This window comes from Diplotaxodon limnothrissa, linkage group LG5 (assembly GCF_057381915.1).
Source record: "Diplotaxodon limnothrissa isolate DT_005_m linkage group LG5, D_limnothrissa_male_GT1.1, whole genome shotgun sequence".
Taxonomy (NCBI): domain Eukaryota; kingdom Metazoa; phylum Chordata; class Actinopteri; order Cichliformes; family Cichlidae; genus Diplotaxodon; species Diplotaxodon limnothrissa.
The window spans coordinates 39,889,802-39,916,088 of NC_140600.1; the positions used below are offsets into that span (position 1 = coordinate 39,889,802).

Sequence of the window (26,287 nt, forward strand, 5' to 3'; positions counted from 1 at the left end):
CCTTCGCCACTCAAAGAACAGAGCATGGATGATAACAACAGACGTGACACTGATTAAATCAGAAGTAACATGAACAGTATGAAAGGAGGAGTATGGGTGGAGGTATGGTTGACAAGCAGCTTGCAGAGGCAGCAGCAGGTATGCACCTGAAGCAGTTTATGCCTCAATCACACAGGCCTAGAGACCAGTCAGTGACTCCATGGTAACCACTGGTTGCTAGGGAAATGTGTTTATTATTCAGCTGGTGAGTGGTTGCTGGAGGTTGCTGCACCAAAAACCTTGTTGCAGTTACTTTGGTTGCCAGTGCCGATTGCCCGTAAATTGCATGGAAGACACCAACTTCAGCAACCTTCAGCAACCAGTTGGACAATGCACGTATGAGCTCATCGGCTTAGCTGACGTGACTGGCAACATCCCTGCAACCCCGAAATGACTGATTCTTTGTGAAACATGACATCAGGGAGGAAGTAAAACGATGCTTTTCCAAGCACCCTCCAGGGTCTCACCATCACATTTGGACAAATAATCTTCAGGTCTGAAGGAAAGTTCAGACAATCAAGGGAAATTGAATTGATGCATATTTAGTCAAAATGTTTGTTCTTTAACCAATATTAGTTAATAAGTTGGCTGTCATTGCTCCTGCTGTTTCTCCTGTATTATAGTGATGTTTCCACAAAACATTCTTAAATGAAATACAGGCAGGAATCATTTTACTCGGTTTTATGGAAAAACGAACACTGAACTCAACTTTACCTTCATGTTTTTATTAAATTTTGTTCATCTTACAAATTAAAAACAACTTAAACACACAAAATTAACTTCAAGTTCACATTCTCCAGTAATCTGTAAAAATAAAGTCGAAGAGTGTTTTTCTTAACAATGACCCAACTTCATGTATATACAGTATAATGTACATTACATGGGAAAACATATACAAATAAATCAAATGTCCAGCTGATTTGGGGGCAAATAAAAACAGAAGGCGCCCACTGAATGAGCAGTAAACAAAAGACACACATCAGAACTATTGATCGGTATCAATCCTTATTGCTTAGAGTGATTTTACGTCCTCATCTGCTGCTCCACTGAGGAGGAATCACTGCGGTGCAGAGTGATGAAGAGCATAATAATTAATCATTTATATACAAATCTACAAGCTTGCTGTAAAACTGTGCAGCGGGAGGAACGAGCCTCCGTTACGAGGAAAGCTGAGGAACATAAATGTAGATTCTCGACACAGATCGTCTCATCCGACGTAAACAAAATGCCCTACGACCCTACGACCCGACTTTCCCAGAACATGACGAGCACCACGAAACATCCTGGCGTTGCTTCTACTATTCACAGCACAGATCGCTCCCTGTGCCGAACAACGAAAGTAAAACTGTGACCGAGACTAACCGAGGCCGCTGGAGACAGGCTGTCGCAAATGTGACTGCAAACCTTAAGGCAGGATGATCAAGGCACGTGTTGTCGTATTCCCAGGAGCAAAGGTTACTAAACTTCACTTTACTGTTTGTGACTGGATGTGAGATTTCTGTCAGGCTGCGTATTTCCAGGTTTGGGCTTGTTGGAATAAACTGTAGAGTTCAAATTGATTAATCATCATTATTTTGATTGAATGATTGTTTCACTTATAGTCACGATTAAACAATAATGATATGTTATCTTTAATCTTCTTAAAGATTCTCATTGTCATCGCTTTAACAGTGCAAACTGAATATTTTGAGAGATTTTAATTTTTCCCATAATAAAAAATCTTATGTTTTACTTAGTGGTAGCACATGGCATGACTTGTTTACAGAGCAGAAACAGTCGACTGTCAGAATAAAAGTCTTTGTTTGGTGGGTGACTCACTGATCCCTTCATTTACTTAATGAGAACAAAAAGAAATGAAACAAAAAATAACCTCAGATTCAAACTTCTCCAATAAGAACTGTGGAAGTCGCGTCACAACATGAAACCCAACAATGTGATTGTATTAAACTGCAGAATTTCAGCAGTATTAGTGTCAATGATCTTTTTTTAAACCGTCACCATATTGAGAGCTGAGCCCCAGGCTGGGATCCAGTCAGATAAACGTTAGTTTCCATCTGAATGTAGCATAAACGTTCACTAAAGGCGAGAAAAATCTCTGTGGAGGAAACAATTCTTCAGCCCTGTTATTACAAATATTATCATAATCTTAAAAAAAGAACAATAACTGCAGAATCCTAAGTTTACCCAAAGGAAGAATTCAAACTGTTGCTCAGGAATGTCGTCGAGTATAAAAATGTAAAGAAATGCCCACATGAAAGCCTCTGGAGTGTTGAAGGCAAAAATTCACATTTCGATGGTTTTCACGTGTCAGCAAACAGTCAGTGGCTTATCTTTGAAACCTATTTCACCTATGAGAACATATTTACTCAGGTAGTGACTGTAGTTGAATCATGAAGTGCAGATTTAGTAAAAGTGTGATTTGTTTGGTAAACTATGACCTCAAAAAAAGCCAAAAACCTCTCGTTTGATAAACGGGAAACCACGCGGAGCCAAAATGGCTCCTCAAGAGTCTTAGTTTCCTGTAGGGCTGAGGTCTGAAGACCAAACTTGAGCAATTTCCAAGATCTCAGAGTCTTTTCTTTGTAATATAAGATACCAGATGAATGTTCCGGAGTCACAACCTCTCTGATGGTTGGCCTTCCAGTCTAATTCGTGCTCTTGAGCTCAAAGCGGCTGTACACTTGCTTGGGCTTCATCTTGTTGTATTGGTTCACCAGGTCCAGCTTGCTGTGGCCCAGCGTCATTCGTTTCTGGTCCTTCCGGCTTATTATACCGACCGGAGAAAGCGGCGGCGGTGGACTCTGCTGACTCTCCGGCTCAGTTGGAGAAAGGTCCGGTCCTCCCCAGGGTGAGCCGTGAGGAGACGGAGTCCTCCGGAAGTTGTAGGCGTCCCTGTCTTTAGAGTTGGATGACAGGAAGTAATCTGAAAGCTTGTTGAACATCCCGCTGGGGAGCCTCTGCTTAGGCGGCGGTTTGGTGTCATTGACTGGGGAGGGTATTGAGGAGGGGAAGAGATCTTGTTTGTGATCGTACAGCCCCAAACCCTGAAACTTGGTAGAGGTTCCACCAATATTTCCCCGCAAGACATCTGCTGTGTTGGGTTTGTTCCACTCGATACCCATCGCTTGACCGTAGGCCGGTGGCGGGCGATCGGGAATTGGGGCGAAATTGATTCCCCCATTAGCAGAGCTTCGCCCTCCTAGTGTAGGGGTCTGTCCTCCCGATCGGTCGCTCAGTCCTCTTCTTTCAGGGCTCAGGTGGGAGCCAGCTGCAGCCTCCTTATCATGACTTTGCGTGACCTTGTAGACCGTGTTTGAGGACATTCCAGGTGCAGCCTTCACACTGGAGATGCTGTTACTCGATTGGCTGCTAGAGTTTTCGGAGCACCCCCTGTCCCGCTGCCTGTGGAAGAAGAAAAGTTAAAAGTGGCACACTGAAGTTCTGTTGATTTCATAGAGAGATTATATTTCCATCATGATGTCACATAAATCAAGTTTCAAAGAGTTTTTGCGGCAGCTGTCATTCCCATAATTAACTCAGGAAAAAAGCTTCTGATGAAACTTGGAAAAAACTAAAACCTTGACAGTAATCAGAATGAAAGCGTCTCCCCTTACAGCGAATACCTTCTTACCTTTCAGACAGTAGATCCAGCCCGTGGCCTGGGCTGAGCCCCAGAGCCAGGCCGGGGGCAATCATGGGAGGGTACGGTGGGTAGTACGGCATCCCGTCCTCCTCCGGGTTGTAGAAACAGTCGATGATCTGGGAGTCGGCGTACAAACAGCGAAACTCTCGGTCAAAGCTGTCAGCGATGCGCCCCGAGAAATGCATCACCATGTTGCTGTGCACCTGAGCCGACAACCAGGTGAAACTGGAGAGAAGAGGTCAAAGGTTAGAGTCAGACATCTGCCTCCTCTGTTTTTTGGATTTAAGCATACATAACAGAGTACAAGGTGTGAGATGGATGAGCTATTGAAATAGAACCACACTCTTCCCCATAAACTTCCTTCACATCCGATGAATGAAAATCAGGTCGAGCGATCGGCATTTTGACCGGCAGCCATCGCAGAAGCATGAGAACAAAGGGACATAACCTGTCCTCCTCTGAGGGATCGAAAAATAGCAACCAAGCTGAAAAATCCAGATGTGCCTGAGAAGATGACCCTGAATGGAAGATCTGCCGAATGCAACTTAACTCAAGTTTTGGATTTTTTTCCTGAGACCTTTATGAACTTTTGGACTTGAACTATTTTACTGCTGATCTGGTAAATGGCCTGTATTTGTATAGCGCTTTACTTAGTCCCTATGGACCCCAAACTGCTTTACACTGCATTCAGTCATCCACACATTCACACACTGGTGATGGCAATCGCACTGACAGAGGCACTGACTGGTACTCAAAGGGAACTTACTATAAATGCATTAATGTGTGTTTAAGTAATAAGTATATAACAATAATTATTGAACTATATGTGTTTAAAGACAGAAAGGCCAAAGTGAATTTTAGGTGCAGTCGCCTCTCTGCAGGTGCTGGACGGCAGCAGCTGAGATGGATTTGTCAAAGTTCTGATTTGAACCTCGCTCAGCAGCATTTAGCAGTATTTGATGCATCAGTTATGTAAAAGATCAAATCACACTCGGTGCAGCTGCCGATTACCAGGTGGCATTTCAAGTACAATGAGTTCACGCAGATAAAAATCAGAAAGTGAAAGCAGTTCTGGATAAGAGCCTGAATAGATCGAGGCTTGATGTTTGTCATGTGTGACAGGTTTTTCTGCCATCATGTGCATGAAATCTCAAAATTATGAAACACAAACTGAGGCTGAGACTCGGTACCTCTCAGCTGTGTCTGTGTAAATTATCTCCCTCCACCTCCAGCTGATAAACAGCCCTGCAGTGAGTGTTAACTATTTCCTGGATGATGATGAGTCAGTGCAATGACTCATCAGTTTATCAGCTGGCGAGAGGTGGACGCGAGGTGCACGAACACCGAAGGCGTCTAACTGAGCAGCAGACACTTTACTGCATTTATGTGCAGGCGAGACAAAGGTTCAGCGTTAGACGACCACACAGACGTCTGAGTTTTAGCCACATTACAAAGTTTCTACAACTAAAAGATTAAGATGTTCGACACCTTTTCATTAACAAGTCACAAAATGTACCAGCTGTTTACAGATACACAAAGCAGGGTGAGTGGGTGGATGGATGGTGCGTTAGCCGAGCACCAGCACACCCTCATCAACACCAACCATCATGATACATGTTTGTTTAAACAAGCTTTAAACAGCATATTATTTAACAATAATACTCATGTTAGAGCCAGCATTACTAACATACACTCTGACCGGTCTGAGCTGCTAACAGCAGGGGCCTTTGTTTTGTTGTTAGCCATTTAGCTAATCGCATATTTGCTACTTTAGCCAAACTAGCATTCGTGCACATTTAAACCCTGCAGAAGGACTCGTTTTCAAGGACACCTCGTACTTCTACAGACACAAGTTAATGACACAGAGTCTGCATCTGTTTCATCTCCATAAACAGAACCTGTAATACATTACTAGACTTTGTATTGTGTATTTAAATGACAGCAGAGTGTTGGGTTGAAGAGCAAAGTGCCAGCTAAGTTTGTCCCTGTAATATCTGATCTCAGGCCAGTTGGCAGATTTGATTCTGATTTGCACAAATGTGAACCGGACAGCATCTCAATGATATCAGAGCAGGTGTAATTCATAGTTTAACTGATTCACTGGCATCTTCAAAGCAACACAAAGAACTTTAATACTCATGGAAACTTAAAAGGAAATTTACAGATTTACGAAACCGATTCTTTTCTGATTGTAATCAAGCCATTACAGACTTGACTGTGTGAGAACAAAGCAAGACAACCTCAGAGGAACCTGCAGGACGGCGTTCCTCAGCACTAAACCACTCAGTGCTCAGCTATGTTTGATATGATTCATCTGAATTCCTGATTAGTTCTGAAGAAGAACAGCTCAGAGCACACCTTCATTATCTAAACACCCGATACACATAAATGGTAATTTTACTGTCTTCCGGTTCAGATCATTAAAGTTGTGGTTTAATTAACAAACAAGTCATAGAACTGTAAATGAGGTCGCGTTAGGATGCTCAGCCGTTTAAGATGAACTGTTTCCAGTTACCTGCTGCTTCCTGGAGCACTTAAAGCCTTTGTGACAGTGCACCTGTTAGCTGTTCAGGTGATAAATGTCTATACTGAAAGCATTCAGCCTGAACGTGCTTCACAGGACTTTACCCCCATTTATAGCTTCATAAACAAATACTACTTCTGAGGACCATAAAGTAGACTGGAGCTAGTGTGTTTCTGTTGTCTGATTGGCCGTTGTTGGGTGGTTGCCTCTGAGATTGCTGTGTTGGGGTCTTTTTGGTAATATTTGCATAGTTTTTTTGCTGGTTGCTGTGGATCTCTATTGTGTTGCTCTTTACTGGTTGCCTTACTTGCCCTTTGAAATATACTGGTTTCTGTTGATGCTTAGGACATCACGGTCTCGTTTTAGCTTTAAACGATTTACTGCAAATGTTATATATTCTTTGAGATTAGCAGATTCAGATATTCTCTGCATAATATCCGGTAATCTGTGTTGATATTTGGTTCTCAAACAAGCTAATCAGTTTTACAGCTACAGGCTCGGCGCTTCCCAGGAATCAAGTTACTTTTATTTGATCCAATATTGAAGTGATAAAGTTTGTAGTAGGTGTAGCAGAGGGGGTGACCTCACCCTTCATTCCACAATCAGCAATGGAATTAGAAGCCTGTCAGCCTGCGGGACTCCGCCCTCTTACCTGCTACATACCTGAAGCAACACTTAATCCTCCCAAAACAACACTGTGTGTTGCAAAATTAGAGTTCCTTTGAATGTAAAAGACAAAACAGAATCAATTTAATGAAACAAGAAGCAGAGCAGGGCAGAGGTGAAAACATAGAGAAGGAGACGAGTGTGCGAGTGAATGAATGAAGGCGACACACCTGAAACAGGTGACTAAGGTTAAAGAACGAGTATGAAAATATTTCCACTCAAGTATGTTTTGCAAACTATGAATGTTGAGCTGACTACGTAGAAATCTACAGGAAAATGGAGTACGGTGTTCAGAAAGGATCAATCCCGACTTCGTCCTTTGGACAGCGTGTTTCCCCAGACTTCACTGTGGCACTGCCTTTAAGATTAGATGCAGGGAACAAAGACCTTAAAGCTCAGCACAGATAATAGGAGAGGCTTTAAGGTGACTGCAGTGTGTGCCATGATGTATACATACCTGTGTACAGGAACTATGACCTAAACAACGAGTCCAAAAAAAGCCTTAACTAGCTCCGTACAATCAGCAGCTGTCTGCAAAGTTAACTCAATATAAATTTGTCCCAGAGTTTTACGAGCACCGTGCAGCTGCGTGACACAAAGTCGTTAAAATCACCAGAATTTTACAGCACAAACTGTCCACCAGCTTCACGGCTATATTACAGCAACACACACACACACACACACACACACACACACACACACACACACACACACACACACACTTTGAAGCACATCACAGGGACTTGTAGTCTTTTCCTTGAGACTTAAACAGTCCGAGTCGTCTACAAGAATTTAACCATTTAAATTTTGTGGTTTAATCCCTTTAAGGAAGACGAGTCCCGAGATTTACAGACTCAGTGCAACATGAATAAAACAAAAACAGCTAAAAAAAAAAACATGGTGCTCCGTCTGAGCTGCGGATGAGTAAGCGACAGCAGAATTCACACTAAATTTCTGCTTTGAAACTTTCCAAACACGTTTTAAGCCCTTTTTCAAGATGAAACACTAAATTCTGCTGCTAGAGCTGCTCACACCTCAGTGCTGCTGTAGTCATCTATGTTTCAAACCCCACTAAGAGTCAGGATATATATAGGATATACAGTATATATATATAAATAAATAAAGCCCTGCGAGAGATTATAACTGACAGGTAAATGAAATAAGCAGCTTATATCAGGCTCATCTGCAGGGCGACAGTTTTATTCTAGCACTCCAGGTTGTTGCTATCAAGGCTGACGAGCGCACGGCCGTTTGTGAGCGTGCGTGGAGAGACGATGCGCTCATCAAACATTTGCATCTCCTAAATGGTCCTGCCTCTTTGCGAGTGGTTATAGGGCTGGCCGTGGCCGCCCCGTGGCTCTGCTCCTATGGACGGTAGGCCTGACTGATGAAAAGCATCACAATCTAGTAAATAATGATCTTTTTCAGCAGTTTAAAAAAAGAAGCATCAATGAGGTCTCTGCTGGTGCCTGCAGCTCTCATCCTTACCCACCTGCTGAGTGTGTCGATGTAATTACAGGTATTACTCAGGTATTCCCACAGCAGCTCGTGGCCTACAGTTGCTCAGCTGCACAACGCGAGCTTTGTCACGCTGCTTATCCGATCAGACAAACCCATCACGCCGTCCGAGCTCCGCCAGCTTCCTGCTGTAATCTGCTGCTGGATGCAAAGTCGGTGCGAGGCTGCTAAAAGGAGAACGGCCCGCTCGGCTCAGCTGACATTAGACACGTTTTTATGTTTGCATTTTATTCCTGCTGCAGTTTTTACCTTTTTACTACAGCCAAGTAAAAGCAAAGCAACATTACACGGGTATAAGACCATCGCAGCTGCCGCGGTGCTGCTGTTTGCCTTTATTTAGTTCAGTAAGACGTCCAAACTTCTGCTTCTCTCCGAGCCTAAGAATGACCGACCGTTTTATCCCTCTGTCCCTCAGTCGCATACAGTGAAGATAAAAGATGGACGCGGCTACAGTGACATGACACACGGGTTAGTTAAGTCTTGGAACCCTGAGCCGAGCGTTTCAGCTTTAACTTCACTTCTTCTAAGGAAAGTGCTGCAGTCCCACATGTTACAGAGAATATCCTTAAAGCAGCTTGATGCACTGACTGTGTGCACTCAAAGAAAGACTGAGGAACAGGAAATATGTCAACTGCAGGAGGAAGACGATCTTCATTCGAAGAGCAAGATTTGTATTTGGTTCATCTTTTAAGGACTGTGTGTGTGCTTGTGTGTGTGTGTGTGTGTGTGTGTGTGTGTGTGTGTGTGCGCGCGCATGTTCCTCACCTGTAGGATCCGGCGATGACCTCGTCACAGTCGATGATCATGAACTTCTCCAGGACTTGTCCGGTGAATTTCTTGCCGCTCTTGGTGCAGTACGTGTCGCCACAAACGCTGCGAACACGCATGTTCTGCACACACACACACACACACACACACACACACACACACACACACACACACACACACACACACACACACACACACACACACACACACACACACGAGGAAGATGAAATTATAAACAGCAATTTCATGGATCCAGAAACAATAAGCTGTTGTTCTTGTAAAGACCATAAAACTTTTAATTTGACCTGAAATCTCGTTTCTCAAACATGGAAAAAGTTTCGACTCTTTACAGACGAACCAGCAGAACAAGCAAGAACACCGACTTCATCACATCTGACCGACAAAGTCGTCACTTTGAGATGTAAGAAATTTTACGTCTTTTTTTCACTATTTCAATGATAAATACATTAACTGGCAAAAAGCGGATGAATAATTCCAGCTTCTAATGGGACTTCTTACAGGTTCAGTCTCATTGTTATTCTCTTTAAGACTCTAATGTCGGCCTTTGGTGTGCCCCATCTTTGAAATAAGCTGCTCTGGCTCCGCCTCCTTTAAAACAGCTTTATTCTAACTGGTTGCTACAAATAAATGGAAGATTTCTACAGTAGGTGGGCGGGGCTTCTCAGCTGTGCCTGAAATGACCATATTTGGGATGTTTTCTTTCTATGACATCCTGCAGAGTCAGGAATGGAAAAAACTGCGAGGCCCGAGCTCTGGGGATTACGTGCAGTCAGTTCACTTTCTCCTGTTTAATATGAGCGCCTGAGGGCGTCGCTCATGTTTGCCCCTCGCGGCCCTGCAGTCAGTGCTGCTGTGTGCTGTACTTACACTGAGGTGAGAGTTCTGAATATCCAGCGCGGAGCACATGCCTGTGAAGTGTCCGAGGTTCTTCTCGTCCAGCAGGATGTAGACGGGGACTCTGCGCTTGTTGGACGCCTCCATGAGGTCGCAGAGCAGGTCCACGTCCGTGAACACGTCCATCACCACGGCAATCACCTGCAGGAAAGCCAGACGTTAGCACAAAGTGTTTAGTGGACATTTCACGAGCCTCTTTATGAATCTGCGAGGATCACCCTGACCCTCACCGCTCAGGACCAAAGGTGTTTCAGAAGCTGCTGACTGAACTTTGTTCTTGTTCCTGTGATCTGAGTTTCCACGCACAGAGCAGGTTTACGGTTATTTCCTCTCAGGTTTAAGATTTCACTGTCTCTTGAAAACTCTCCTGTCGTCTCTGATCCATAAAGCCGACCTTTGTTCAGCTCGGCCTCTCAGTCACTGAGCTGTCTTTACTGACTCTGGATGTTGTATAAGTTAGAAACTCCAGAATATAGGCCAAACTGTGAGGGTTTAATAGGTTAGAAACTGGAGCAAAGTGAAGAAATTATCAGAAAACAATTAACTGACGCACTGCAGCTTCATCAGTCGAGTTAAACTTGAAATAAAGCCTGACTTCTCTCTCGGGGACGTCCCTGCTCCGGTCACAGGCTGCAATGACCTTCGTTTTCGGTGCTTCTCCTCTGAGTAAAATCCTGGATCCAGATCTTTCCTGTCATGTATTTTTCAGCTTAAAATTCTGAAATTCAGCTTGTGGATGAAACCCGAGATAAACCCGACTGAAACGCAAACGTGTAGATCTGTTTAAAAGTCAGCTTCTGTTTGTGCTGTGTACCAGTCGATTACTGGGGTCTTAAAGAAAACATGATGACTAATTTTTTACTGTTTCTAAGCAGATTTGAGGTCATTTGTTTAAGTTTTTAAGTCTGTTACACTCCATGACCTGTAATTTAACTGCCTCATGCTGCTTTTTGTTTTTCATGTCATTTATCTCCTAAAAGTTTCAGAGGTCAACATATGTTCAAGTTATCCATGTGATACAAGCCTGCACTCTGCACACACTCTGGGAGGGGATATCCCTAATATGGTCATCTCAGGTACCGAAGCCCCACCCTCCTGCTGTTCAGATCTTCGAGGGGCAGCCAATCAGACTGAAGTTGACTGAAATAGCTCGTTTCAGGTCGGGTCATGCAAAGCTACACCTGGCCTTAGTTTGTAGGTTTAACACACAATAATAACATGGACTGACAACCACTAGCACTTTATATAGCCTCTGTAGAAACTATCCACACCCTCACTTATCTTAACTGCACTACTGTATAGCTCTGTGTAAATAATCATTCTGTACATTCGATAATCTTTAATCCTACAACTGTTTACAACTTGCATAGTTCCCATTTCTGTATAACTGTATATCTCAGATTCTGTAAAGTTATTTATTTCATATTCTGTATAGTTTTTCATATTTATATCCTGTTCATATCCTGTACATAGCTTGTACTCACTACAGCCTGTACATACTTATAGTTATAGAATATTCACAACATACTTCATACCGTGTACATTATAACATACCATAATAGACCCATTTCTGTAATATACTCACATATCTATATTATTGCTAATATTTATTGTAATATATCTATATCACTAAAGCACTTCTGGATGGATGCAAACTGCATTTCGTTGCCCTGTACCTGTGCATGTGCAATGACAATAAAGTTGAATTCTATTCTATTCTATTCTATTCTATTTAGCCCGAGATAATCAGGCTCAGGTTTTAATCTGTTCCTCAGGCTAAAACTGGAGGTCAAAGGTCATTCACAGTTACAACCCTCAATGCTATATCTGAGGAAATCAGGTCAGCTGAGTGAGTGACCTGTGAGAGACGCTAAAGGTGAGCGGGGTTAACATTTTCACTCGTGGGCCATCATCATGAAATTTCTCTGCTGATTACTGACGTTAGAATTATTTCTTTATGCAGGCCAAGTCTGCTCAGCTGTGGAGCAAAGGACAACTCTCTGAGGTCAACAGGGACAAACTGCTGTTTGTTTACTGCTTTGAGCCCACTGGAGGTGTTTCATTGACTGCTGTTTGAGCAAAACCAAACACTGTCGGGGGGCTCTGGGTATCTGACGCACAGCTTCAGAATTTTCTGACATTTTTTGATCTAAACAATAAAAAAAATTCCATTTAAATACAGGAAGTAAAAAGCGTTCTTGGAAAAACTGAATTTCTCAGAAGAGCACTTTTATTAAAACAACGTGCAGATTTGAGTAGAGCTCACAGATTTATGACCTATGAAAAGATAATTGCAGCTTCACAGAGTCTCCACAGCTGGATTAACCTGTTCTGTGTCCCCGGGGTAAAGCCGTGCTGCTCAGGCCCACTGATGGTGTTAAAGTGGGAGGAGCTAAAATAGCTCGTTTCAGGCTGCACAAAGGCCCAGACTAAGATACACGAGGCTTATTTCATACTGAGAATCATGCAAAGCTGCTGTAACAGAGCCCAAGGATGAAAACCTGCAGCAGGATGGGTTTGCATTAAGGCTGCACCGTGACATTTTCATTTTTTAGCTATTTAAAAACATTTATGAATCTTTTAAAGTAAATGAATAAAAATAATCTCTCACATCTTCAGATATCTTTAAAATCCAAGACATTTGATTTATTTTATTTTATGTGGGACAAAGAAAAGCTCCAGATCTTGTCAGAAGGTGCAATAATCACAAAAACCTGTAGATAATCCTATTTGTATCAGCTGATCAACTAATCAATAATCCATTTAACTCCAGTTTGAGTTAGATTGTGTCTGAAGAATTCACTGTAAGCTTATGTAATAGTATTATCATACCTTAAGTTTTGCAATATTATGATATTTTGTTTGTAAGGTGATGTAATGAGATTACAATGTTTGACTGGTAGTAAATCGTTAGTAAAACTGGTAATGACTTTTATCTGACCCAGCTGAACACATGCATCTGCCTTTAATGAGCTGCTGTCATTGAAACAGAGGGACTCCGGGGGTCCGGGCCCCGGGGCCGCTGCACACTCTGCTTTAACTTAAATTAATAATGAAGACTGCTGCGCTGCTCACCTGCAGGCCGGATGCTGCAGGATGGTTTTACTCTGAGCCAGGCCTGCGTCCTGATTCACTTCATTTGCATTTAGGTTTATCTGTCACTAAATTAAGGAGGTCAAAGTTCAGTTACTCTCCTAATATGCTGAAATGAAGCGAAAAGAGCCGTTGGAGGAACAAACGTGCAGCTCTGAGAGCAGCTGTTTGTCTGCTGCATCAACCAACTGACGAAATGCATCCAGAGTGTCATTTGATCTGAAACCCGCTGAGTCGGCACAGACGTGTGGGAAAGAGGTCGGCGTCTGCGTCTGAGAGAAAACAGCTTCTCCTGCACGGACGCACAGACTGGTCAGGTTCATGTAAAAAAACGCCTCACATTAAACACGTCTATTTATACACACAGGAGGAGGAAGTGACTCACACGCAGCGCGTGCCCGACTGTCTGCCAACAAACCTACGGAGCTTCTCATTTGACTGTTACGTGATCGCTGATCGGGAGACGACGTGCAAAACGCTCTGAATGTAAAGTTACAGAAAGTCTGAGAAGCGGCGGAAAACTTGGTTTAAGGGTCTTTGATCTGTCGCCTCGTGGTTGTTTTTGTGGAGGTCACGAATACAGCAAAGAGGTCGGGGGCGCCGGGGGGGTCAGCGGGCGCCGTGCGGGGTCAGAGTCTCTGTTTAAAAAGAAGCTTTACACTAGACGAAGAAATACCAACAAACAGATGCCAAAACTAAGCGATGGAAACCTGCTACCACACACACACACACACACACACACACACACACACACACACACACACACACACACACACACACACACACACACACACACACACACACCATCTGCAAAGAGACAAGAGAAACAAAAAAGGAGAAAAAGGCTGCAGCGTCAGTGCAAGATTATAAAAGCTACATAATGAATAAAAAACAGCTACTCGACAAGGAAAAGTACTGCAGACCAACACAAAGGTTCAAGAGTAACACAAACCTGTCTCACATGCCTCAAACACAAAAGACGACTTTAAAAGAGACTCAAAGTCAGCGAGAACGAAGAAAATGATGCAAATGTTAAACAGACACAAAAGATGGAAACTACACCGCAGTGTGTGTGTGTGTGTGTGTGTGTGTGTGTGTGTGTGTGTGTGTGAGAGAGAGAGCTCGGGGGTTTGTTCCTAAACAGCGGGCAGTGTGACAGCCAGCCCTCTGCTCCCTGGACCTCGAGCAGCCGGCCTCGAGCTCACAAGCTGATAAGAAGAGATCAAAGATGGCGGGCGGGCCCCGGCCTGCTCGCGCTGTTTGTAAGCAAGCCGGGTGAAAAATGCTCCAGGGACGGATCCACGCAGTGAGCTGCACCTCTGTTACTCCAAATGAAGACTTTGTCCTGGTTTCGAGCCTCCACACTCGTGCGTCATCATTAAAAGGACAAAAATGGACAAAAGTGCAAAGATTTTTTCCATTTCTCGACTTCAGCTGCCAAACGACGTGTCAACAGCAGCGTCTCAGCCTCAGTGTTATTACCGTGTTGAGCAGCGACTGTAACGTTTGATCTAATCTCAGCTTCAAGAGGAAATTCAGCCTGACTTTAGTCAGTTATAATGATTTCCCTTTGTTCATTTGACTGTATTCAGGCTTCATTTCCTTCTTTGTTATCATCTCTTTGAAGCCGTTTCACTGGTCGCATTATTGGCACGTAGCACTTGTGTTGACTCCGTCTGTGCGCAGCACTTAAAGCTGCTCTGATCAGCCTGAAACGTGCAGCACAGCTCAGGCTTACAGACAGCGCTACACTGGGAGTAATAATGGGCAGAATATGTCTTTGAGCGCAGAGCTGCTCCACACACAGAGTGAGGTCACTGATCCCAGCTGCTGACAGACGACTGTGTTTACACAGTGCGCCACAAACTGGTCTAACATGCAGAGAGCGACATGCTTTGGATCACACTAAACATTTAGCTGCAGTAACTCAGCTTTAAAAAAAATCATTTTGCACATAGTTTACACTTGAATATGTTTCCAGCTCTCCACATCTGAAGCTTTTATTTTGTCCTGTCTGATGTTTTCACAGGTTTGAGGTGGACACAACGTGACTGCTGAGAACTTGGTTGGACTTTATTTATAAGAAGCTTTTTCACAGTGTGTTATGAACCCCAACGAGAAAGCTGCTGCTTTGTTTCTGTGACTTATGTCAAAGGTCACCAGGATAAACTCTCCTGGTCCAGCTGCAGCTTTCAGTCTGAAAAATGCAGATTTTGAGACTAAATCATTTCCAGCTTTTCTCTAAAGAATAAGAATAAATAATCCGAGTTTACAGATGTGTGACTGGACTGTGGGAGACTATAAGAGCACAAATATTCAGACCACTGTGAGAACAAAGCACACACTCATCAATAATACAGTCTGAGCTTTGACCTCTGCTCTGCCGTGACTGACCGATCAGCTGCTGGCTGCTTTCAGGAATAATCGACTAATCGATGCAAAGCGGCCTCCTGTTTCAGGCTGTTTAATAAAAGATCGCAGACAGAGATGATTCTGTTTCCGGTCCCTCAGAGCGCTCTTACCTTCTTGGCCTTGTTGATCAGGGACCTGATGAGGTCTTTGATGTTGTGGCTTTTGTCTCTCTGGAAGTAGATCTGAGTCTCCGACGGTCCGTATCTCGTCGGTGTGTCCGGCCAGCCGAGCTCCAGCATCGGCGGCTCCTCGTCGGACATCATGGGGAAGTAAGTTCCAGAAGTTAGCTCGGACACGGCGTCCCCGTCCCCGTCCCCGAAGTCCCGGTCCCCGGGCCCTACGCCGTTGCTGTCGGAGCCGCCGCACGTCTTGCTGGCCGCATGCTGCGTGATGTAGTGGATCTCCAGCGGGGAGAGGAAGTTCACCTCCCGCTCCTCGGTCAGCACCTTGCGGTACTCCTTCTCCCCGTGCTCCAGCAGTGCGTCCGTGGCCAGCCGGGCCGCCTCGTTGTGGCTCAGCTCCAGCGTGGAGCCCTGCCGCCACGGGTTCTTCACCTCCTCCAGGCGGGTGGCGAGCTTGCCCAGCGGCTTCCTGCCGTTAGAGGCCGGCCTCAGGCCCTCGGAGCTGATCATGGTGCTGCTGCGGTCAGCAGGTGCGGGATTAGGCGGGTACACCGGGTCTCTGACCCCCCCTCCCCCGGGATTTGAATAGAGAAATAAGGTGCGCGGGGAGGTCGGGGCAGGAACTACCTGCTGCTCTGCTCCGGGAACATTGAAGAAAATCCCAAAGTGCGGATTATGTGAGACCACAGCGGGCAGTAATCCGCCCCGGCAGGAGGCTGCAGCCCTCCGCTTAATCACTCACAGAGTCCTGGGAGTTAAAGGCGCAGTTCAGTCCTTCTCTGAACAGTCCGAGCCCGCAGCAGCTGCTGTGTCTGCTGCGCCCTGACGCTCCTAATGGTCCCCCCTTCTCTGGTTCCCGGTGCGCTGAGCAGGATGTGAAGTCCCAAGAGCCTCTTCAGCGCAACGGCCGCCTCCTCTCCCTCAGCCCGTGTGTGTCCGTGTGTGTGTGAGAGAGACAAAGTGTGTGTGTGTGTCAGTGTCAGGTGTGCAGCTTCTGTTCACCTGGCTCTACCTGTCCCGTCCCCGATCTCGGACGTGGACAAGCACCTCCCATCATTCCCGTTGTCAAGCCAACCGACTCACAATAGGTAACCCACCCCTTTGAGAGGACTTTCAAAATAAAGCCCCAAGAGAAAGCGGGAGAAAGAGAGAGCGAGAGAGCGCTGCAAATAAGTAGTTTAGTTTAGTAGTTTAGTAAATTAACAAAACAGTAATATATATACGCGTGAAAACGATTACACTGAAACACAGCTACAACAAACATTTGAAAATAAATGTTAAAATAAAAAGATGTGATATAAATTGACATACAGACCAAAGCAATAATGAAAAAAAACTTTTTCTCATTGATATCATCTTAAATGTATCAATATAATGGGACAGAGCTACATATATGATGTATATGGGAAAAATCTGTTATAACAGATAACCGCAATAAATGATAGAAAACCTAAAAGTGATTGATATAAAAGATAAATGAGGAAAAAAGTCTAAAAAGATTCACATGAGCTAAAATTTATGGATAAAAGTAACATTAAAAAGTGATATATCAGTCTTACAGTGGACATAAATCTTCTGAAATAAAGCTAAAAGTCATATAAAAAGTGAAATGCTATTTGATATAAAAGTTGAAACACATATTTAAACAGTTGGAATAATGCTCGGATGGTTGGATCTCAGTTTCAATCCACATTGAATTCACTTTGAGCGCTTATATATTGCGTTTCTGTGCTTTTATTTTGAAGGGGACATTTCCCTCATAGTGTATCTCCCTGATAACCGCGCTAATTTTGTCCCTGTGATGTGGCTTTAGCTTCTTTTTGTTAGCAGGAGTTTAAATAAAGTTTCCCAGCAGCCAGTTGATTTCCTTCACAGTGGAAAGCTTCATCCTCTGGTGTGGGAAGTGCACACCTCTTAGAGGAAATATTGTTTTCTCTCAGTCTCACAACTGATGTGTGAAATGGAAAACGCTCCCCTGAGACTCCAGCCCAGGTAGCTGCTGCATGAAAGCTGAAACTCCAATTCACCTGAAAGCTCACACAGGTCCCTGCAGACTTTTACCTTCTGCAGAGTGCACAATAAACATGACATGTGATGATTTACGGGAGGGCATCGGTCTGATTATGTGTACTTTACAGCAGCGGTCCCCAACCTTTTTTGCGCCATGGACTGGTTTGTGCCCAGCAATATTTTCACGGACCGGCCTTTAAGGTGTCGCGGATAAATACAACAAAATAAAACCAGTACCGGTACCGAAAAAAAGAAGATTTATTCATAACACACGTGAGAAGACCCAGGAAAACCGAGTTAACGATAAAAACGATAACAAAATAACGCTGAAAACCGATAAAAACCCTGAAAACCAAACATTTCACACCTGAGCCTCAACTCTCGCGGCCCGGTACCAAACGACTCACGGACCAGTACTGGTCCAAGGCCCGGGGGTTGGGGACCGCTGCTTTACAGCACGATGTATGCACAAACTGATAGGATGAAAGCCTCAAGTACCCAAAGCTGCAGTTCCTCTGACGTCCAGCAGAGGCTCCAGCAGTGAGTCAGTCCCCATGTTACACATTTACAGCAGAAATAAACATGTTTACAGCCAGATGCACAAACAGTTTGGGCTCTGCAGATAACGCCCCCTTCAAAACAACAGTTTTTAAGTGTTATAAAGGGGCGTGGCCTCTTTAACTGACAGGTGGCCTTAGCTGCTAGCTGTGTGCTAGGTTTCAGCTCAGCTAACTGGAGTCCCTGAACCCCACCTGTGGATTGTGTTTGTCCTTTTAGAAGCAGTTATTTCGAAGCCTCTTTCTATTTTATTTCAGTCATAACAAAAAAATAAATAAAATGCATGTATAGAATCACTAGAACACGTTTTTTACAGTCACTCCAAGTGATCTGCAGTTGCTTTATGTCATTTTGAGGACATTTCTGTCATTTTGTGGAGATTTTGTTATTAATTGTGCAGCTGTTCCGTTTCTGTGGGTGTTGCAAGGAACTAATCCTTATTTTAAATGACTCTTCTTTTCCCTGTGATTTGGTTATAAAGTTTTAAGATTTTATTTAACCCTTTGAAGTCATTTTGGTTTTTAAGCACAATCATTCCTGTGATTTCATTTCCCATTACAAACATTTTTAAGTTGTTAAAAACAAATAGAAAATGTGTTGTGTGGAGAAAGATTGACAGATGTAACAAAAGAAACAAAAAGTTGAGAACAAGGAAATGATTTCTCTAGAAGGTCACGGTCCTTCCAGAGAACTGAGCGGCAGTCTTTGGGTATCGTGTTACTTTTGAAAAATTCATCAGAAATTAAAGCGAATTACCTGCAGGAAAGGAGGCAGGAAAGGAGGCAGGAAAGGAGACGTCATTTTATTCATTCTGACAGGCTACATCCATCTTTTGACTACAGTTTGTGATTATAAACACACCTGGTACCCAGGTAGCTGCGTCCTCACATCCCTTATAGGAGCTTTGTGTCTTAACAAAGGCACAATCATCTTTGAACATGTGAAGATGGCATCTATATGTTATCTGATGTGATTTTTCATGATTTCACTGAAAACAGCAGAGGAGGAATCAAACACTTCACTTTAATGCTGCTGGTCTACATCATTTATCTTTTTAGTCATTTCAAATCTGATTCTGTGATTTTGTTGGTAGTTTTTTGTGTAATTTTGCTCATTTTTGTTACTTTGTTGTTTATCTTTTACAGTTTTCATTATGAGCGTTTCTGTGTTTTTCTAAATGTGCGATCTTTGTGTTGTTTTTTTTGTTGTTTCATGAAAATTTGTGTCTGGAAGGTTGATGCTCTGCTTCTCTGTGATGTGATCTGCATCTCCTACTTTGTTGTTCTGAGACTCTTTGTTGTTGCTTTCCATCTCTGTATTGTTGCTTTGTGTCATTTAACAGAGTTTTGCATTATTTTTATACTTTCATTGAACATTCTGGAGTAAATTTGATCTCATTTTAATGACTCGTTTCATCATTTTATCCTTTGTTTTGAGGGTGCTCTAAAAATAAAAAAATACCTGTGTGAGGAAGGATTGAGAGACGTGACAGAGCAAACTGAAAGCTGACACAATAACTTTAGTTTCATTATAACTTTACGTATTTCCAGAGAAGTGAGCAGCAGTGTTTGCATACCGTGTTTCTCTTTAGAAAATTCATCAGGTATGTGATTTCTGAAACGAAGCGAGTTCCTGTCAGGACGTCGGAGCACAATGAGGGCTCACCTGTGACTCTGCTCCCCTGGGCAACGGGACATGAAATGATGAATGGATCAGGTTTAATAAAAGCGTATTTTTCTGCCATAATGGGGTCAAACAGTCGCTGTGCGCTCACGTTTCTTTATCACAGAGAAGAAAGAAAGCTTTTACAACCACCTGCACAAATGACTCAGTCTGTATCCGCGACTGGACGTAAACATCCGTGAGGAAGGCCCCCATGACTTCATGTTTGCCCAACTAGGAGGTGAAGATACTCAAACCAAACATCAGCGTGAGGCCCGAGGTTCTGTTTGACATCATCTCTCTGCACCATTTGAATAAGTAAATACGCTGCTGCTTTGTACAGACTAACACTGGCTGATTTGCATGCAGTCTGTCCAGGTCATGAGACAGGTGGAGAAAAAAGCCAAACTGGGCCGACAGGTTAGCCTGGAGAGAAAAGATGTATTAACCGCAGTGTGAGGCGGCTCAGTCATAAACCTGAAGCTGGCACTCTGCCTGCAGGCCGTGAAAGTAGGCCACAGCCCGGTTTCAGTGCAACAGAAGGAGCTCTGTTCAAACCTGAGTTCCAAACTTTATCTTCTCTTTGAGCTCATTCAGACGTTCAGTCAAATTATGTCAAGTTAAGACTGAGTTTTTGATGTTTTCTTGACCTCTTTATTATAAGCTCAAAGCTGACCTTTGGTCTGAGCTTCACATCAGACAAAGGTCAGTGCAAAGGTCAGACGAGCAGACGAACCCTCTGTGTGCTGGATGGGTTCATCGCGCGGATCAACACATCACCTTCCTGTCACTTATTTTTTAAAAAGTAAGAAATTATGAATTTTTGCCATCGGAAACAAAACTCTCGTTAGACGCACCTGTTTACACACAGTCACCTCATGACTCAGGTGAGTCAGCAGGGAAGTCGCTGTGCCTGAGTCACAGTAAAGTCCAGAAATCATAATGGAAACAAGTTGGAGGCTCACATGTTTTATGAACGTTAGGCTGAAACCACTGAGTCACAGGCGCTGAGAGGTCGGCACCGGCCTCGGCAGCTAAATAGGGAAAAAAAAAAATGGAACGATGTGACAAACATTACCAGCCGAGCAGCAGAGGAAGTGGAAGGACTGGCTTCCAGTAACATAAAGCACACAACACATTTTCACGAGTACAGTATCTTTATTAGTGATACGTTCGTGAATCAGCAGTCAGGTTTTTCTTCTTTATTGTGCTGATTGAAGATACGAAAAGTTATCACATGAAAAAAGAAAACGAAAATCTAATTTCCAAAAACATTTCCTTTTATCCACACGCCAACTCAACGTTCAAGGTTATTTGTTTGTTTTGAAACACAAGTTCATAAAAAATTGGAAACACAACAATTAAAGCAACAGTTGCAAAAAAACAAAATGAATATAGAAACAATTATATCAGGTAAACAAAAAGTGACTGAAAATAAGAAAAAGCTGTCAGAAAAACAAAAAAATAAACGTATAAAATTGAGCAACTTTAATCAAACCTCCTTTAACGCGCATCAGGCCACGTGGCTGCTCGTTCATTTGAGTCAGTAGGATGATGACTTGGTGAAGTTCTTCCACAGAAATCAGTTTTAACAAAAAACTTCAAATTCTGAGAAAATCTGAATGTTGGAAAAAAAAGTAACAATTTGAATTTTGAAAGTACACAGGATTAAAGAGTCCATTAAAACAAACAGATGGAAACCAAGAGTGCGTCTCTGTGGACTGAACCTTACACGAGATGCTGGTAACTCTGGGATCGAGTTCCTTGTAACGAGGAATAAATGTGATTATTTCCTCAATAAATTCACTGAACTTTCAGTTTGCTTAGAAAAAGAACAAAAGAAAAAATAAGAAATGTTTTCAAAATGAAATCAAAGAGTGACGTGTGATTCACCGTCCTCACAAACCCAGGAGCAGCTGTGTGGTATGTAAAGCAGCCATAGATTAATCTTGTGTGACGCTGCTGAACGACTTCTGTGACCTTTAAACTTTTAGCTGGCAGTGACTCACAACCTCTCCAGACATTTACCTGTAAAGGAAGGTTTGCATGCCTATTTGCTGGCGTTACGCAGACGCGCATGTGTGGTGATAAGCTCGGTGAGCGACAAGAGCATTTTTACTCTGCCACACTTTGATGGCTCATCTTTATTGTTGTGCCAGCAGCTGTCGCTCGTCCTCTTAAACGGACACCAGGTGAACCTGTCCTACCAGCTCAATAAGAAAACACATTCCACAGAAGTCAGCTGGTTCCCGGACATCATATTGTTTTTATTAACTTCAGGAAACTATGAAATTACCTGTGAACGCTTACCTCATTTCCAGCTCCACAGTGTTCTTCCTGGACTCAGTTTAGCTCCTCCCCCTTACACCAACATTACATTGTTAAGAAGCTACGAACAATTACAACAATTAAACAAATAATGTCAATAATAATTAATTTGTAATCTACCGTTTACAATATGTTACGGCCAAACAGACCAATCACAGTTACTGAGGAGCAACAAAGAGTCAGATTTCTCAGTTTACGGCGTAGGGTCAAACTGTGAGGGTGATGCAGACCGTTTGCTTCCTTTTATGGCCACGCATGAACACTGACGTCTCATTTCTTCAGCCTTGTTCCATCTTTCAAATCACACTGCAGGTTCATTTATGTTTGTGGGTGAAATCTACACCGTGGGTACATCAAACACTTTGAGACTGTAGAAGTAACTTCAATCAACTCACAAATAGAACAGATGAGAAGAACAGAAGGAAAGTGTCACGATTAGCTTTGATAAGCAGGCAGGATGTAGGACGCAAACACGCGAGGTTAACTGAAAACAGAAGCTTTATTGCTGGACACAATACTAGATTTAAACAAAACCTAAAACAAGGAACTAGAAATAACTATGCGCATGGAGGAAACACACAGCAAAGAGGGAGTACGACGCGACAACGGACAGAGGAAAACACAGGGTTTAAATACACAAGGGAGTAATGAGGGACTAGGAAACACGAGGGAAACACAGCTGGGACTAATCTGACCAGACGAGAGCGGGAGCAAAACGAACACAGGACAAGGAACTATCAAAATAAAACAGGAAACAGAAGACAGGCACTTGACAAGAAGACGCAGGAGATGAACGAACACGGAGGCGAGGGTGACTCGACAAGAAACGAGGAACACAAGAACAGCCCACAGAGACTAAACACAGGCTGTGATAAACACTAAGGGAGCACTGTGACAGAGGAGCTACACAAGGCTGCAAGCTTAAAGTCAAGGAGGCAACAAACAGATGATCTGAAGTAGAGCAAAGACCACAGCTCCACACTCAGGAGGGACTGCAAAACGAGACGCAGGTGGAAACATTTGGAGCGGCACAGACACAAAGTAACCACAAATGAGATTAACAGGATGTAACTTTCATTAAACAGAAAACTTACCAGGTCTCTGGAGAGCTTCAAGACATGTTGAAGAGGTCGTTGAGCCATTTAAATCAGCTGTGCTCGATCAAGGACACATCTAAAACCTGCCGGACCTCAAGGCCTGGAGTTGGACACTCCTGGAGGAATGTTTCTACCATCAAAGCGTCTAACGGAAAAAGGAGGCCTGACACAGAACCGTTTTATCAGTTTTAATAAAGCGCTTAATGTGAGCTTAAGGCATTTGAAGCCCAAAACAATAAGAACAGACTGAACTCCGCATATCAGGTTTTTAGAGCGTATTCTTGAATGTCTGAGGTGCAGCTCCTCTTTGTGCTCACGTCACTTCGAATGAAAGTTAAATTCTGGGAACTGCTGCGTCTGCACAATTTCTCTGGTTGTACAAAGAGCTGCAGGCAAAACAGACAGAAGCTGCAGCTAATGCTCAGCACAGGTGAGAGACGTTTGTGCTGGCTGAAAACACACATGTGCATTATAACAACACATTTGGAAAGCATGATGGAAGATGTTTCATCAAAGTACTCTGCAGAATGTCTAAATCTCATGATTTTTATATTTGAATAAAGTGCTGCTGCCTGTGGAGTCGTGAGCCCGACTATTTCCAGGAATCTTATCATCGCAGTTTCCAGTTTTTATGCAAACCTGAACCACACGGCGTTGTCACTGTCCTCGTCTTTCCCGTGTATTTCTAAAAATATGTTATTCTAAATAAATGTACACGGACACAAAGAGGCATCCACTAAAGTATTTCCAGTATGTTATGCTATTCATACTTTACAGATTTAGACCATTTTTCTTTCTTTAGATTAACTTTATAAATAGAAAATCTGTGATGGATCAATGCAGCTTAAAGGACCAGGTAGAGGAGACCTTTTCTTTTTTTCTTCCTGTTCTAGCTCCTGAGTTTTGATTCTCGGACTTTTACTCTGCCTTTAAACATATGATTTAAACCTTAGACTGTATATCAAAGATGGATATAGACAATATGACATCATCCATTTTTTTCAAATTTGACCCTCTTGGCTCCCCCAATGTTGGTTTTTCACGAGATGCTCAAGTTATTAGCTAGCTAGCTAACTTCCCAGAGTTTAAGTCACCAAAACTGGAGCTCAGGCTTGTTGTCTGTTGGCACGGTTACCTGCTCAGCAGCCATATTATTGGTCAGATATGTGCATTTAAATTAGACTATTGTTACTGAAGAGGGAAAAACTGTGTTTTTGTATCAGGCTGTAGACATGTAAACTGTAAAGCAGTAAATGTTCCTCCTCAGGTTTGCATCACCAGCATATCTATGAAACCCAGAATGAGACGTTCGCTAACATCCCTCCACATTGTTTTAATGTTCCTGTCTCTATATTATCACTATCACATTATCACCACACAACCTTTGACGTGTCTTCTTGAGAGCTGGAAGAGCTTCAGTGTCGTCTGTCTGAAAAGTACTTTATCTAAATCATTGAACTGGCTTCCTGAATCTGAAGAGCCTGACTTTTCATAACAAAGTTGAAGATGCTTCCTAAAAATGGATTCCTGGGAATTTTAAACTGGTCTTCTTCTTTAGTCAGTTTGAAATAGACACTTTGCAGGAGCGACACTAGAGCAGCGTCCTCGGCACAATTCAGTCCACAGGATGCAACGTTTAACGTTCCACTCTAAACAGACCTTTCACTGTGTAACTACTATGCTAACACGCTAACAGCTTCACATCCTCGCCACAATAATTGAAGTTATTACTTAAACACACACACACACGGTGTGGTGTAACCCGACTCTGCTGTGAGAAGCAGGAATTCTTTTGGAAAACTGAGTGTTGATGTTGCAGTGCAGGTACGAGGGATCCTCACAAACCTTTGCACCAAAAGGAAAACTCCCAGACGTCACGCTGGAGTCAGAGTTACATAAAGAAAAGACCGAGGCAGCGACTCTGACACTGTGGCTGAGACAGCGTGAGCATGAGAGTGAAACACTGAGGCAGGAACAATATGGACGTGAAGGCGGCTCTTCCAAAGCTCTTTGTTAGAAACAGACTGGGCAACATTTCAGAGGGATTAGAGATTTATTAACAATCACGTCTCTTATCCTTTAAACACACACCTCCGGATGATGTAACGCCCATTAATTCATGCGTTTGTCTAATTAATAGTTAATAGTTTTTCTATAATCAGTTTGTTTTTGACATTGTTTCAAAAAAACATAAAAACTTTGTTTTTTATGTTTTCATCTCAGCGTTCAGAGCATTAGCTAGCATACAACACCATGTAGTGTGTTCCACTTTGACCTGGTGGTGGCAGTGTTGTCTAAACAAGATGAAGCCCAAACCCAGGAGCCTGTTTATTCTAGATTATTGGAGTATTTGGTGGCGAGCGCAGCAGCATCTTCTGTGAAGATGAAGATGTAGCTGAGAATGTGTGAAGCCAGATAATCTCTCAAATTTTCTCGAGAAAGTTTTCAGGAGGCGGAGCCGTGACTTCCAGAGGCTGATGGGAGCTCTTGTTGTATACGCCCTGGGTCTCTCGGTTGCCTCTAACGACCTGCGGACAGATTTCTGTGGGTCAAAGTTTCTGAAAATCCAAAGGATGTGAGACTAAAGCTCACTCCAGTGTCTCAGAGCCTCACCTCTGCTCCAGAGTTTACATCCGCTGTCATTTCCGCGGTCTCGCGCCTCTCAATTTTTGTAACCTGAACATTGTGCTGCCGACACCACGGCGTGGTTGTGTGCGTGATTCTGTTGGTTTTACCGCCGTTTTAATGACATATCAGCACAGAAGCTCACAGAGTCGCAGATTTCACAGAGAGAGATGCTGCAGCATTTTGAAAAGACCAGACTTTGTGAAAAAAACATGAAAGAAATCTGCAAGTTTGACTTCTTCTTTTGTATAACTGCTGATGTGTTGGCATTGTCTGAGTGGCGACACCTATGGTTCAGGAGAATGTT

General features: G+C 43.2%; 1 protein-coding gene across 1 annotated transcript; it reads right to left on the reverse strand.

The window, feature by feature from the left end:
* Positions 1–1,703: 1,703 nt before the first annotated feature.
* On the reverse strand, positions 1,704–16,530 carry sack1c (scaffolding CK1 anchoring protein C). The gene is made up of 5 exons (XM_085354766.1): positions 15,689–16,530; positions 10,047–10,214; positions 9,156–9,280; positions 3,671–3,907; positions 1,704–3,441 (listed from the first exon to the last, which is right to left on the reverse strand). The coding sequence occupies exons 1-5, from the start codon at positions 16,208–16,210 to the stop codon at positions 2,685–2,687; spliced, it is 1,809 nt and encodes a 602-aa protein (XP_085210892.1). The 5' UTR covers positions 16,211–16,530; the 3' UTR covers positions 1,704–2,684.
* Positions 16,531–26,287: the final 9,757 nt, after the last annotated feature.

What these genes read in the sequence shown, in the direction of transcription:
- sack1c (XM_085354766.1), bottom strand. Translation starts at nt 16,210, where the DNA reads ATGATCAGCTCCGAGGGCCTGAGGCCGGCCTCTAACGGCAGGAAGCCG. An exon ending in TGATCAACAAGGCCAAGAAG is followed by an intron (nt 10,215 to 15,688) that starts GTAAGAGCGCTC and finishes GCTTTCCTGCAG; the next exon opens with GTGATTGCCGTGGTGATGGA. An exon ending in CTGGATCTACTGTCTGAAAG is followed by an intron (nt 3,442 to 3,670) that starts GTAAGAAGGTAT and finishes CTTCTTCCACAG; the next exon opens with GCAGCGGGACAGGGGGTGCT.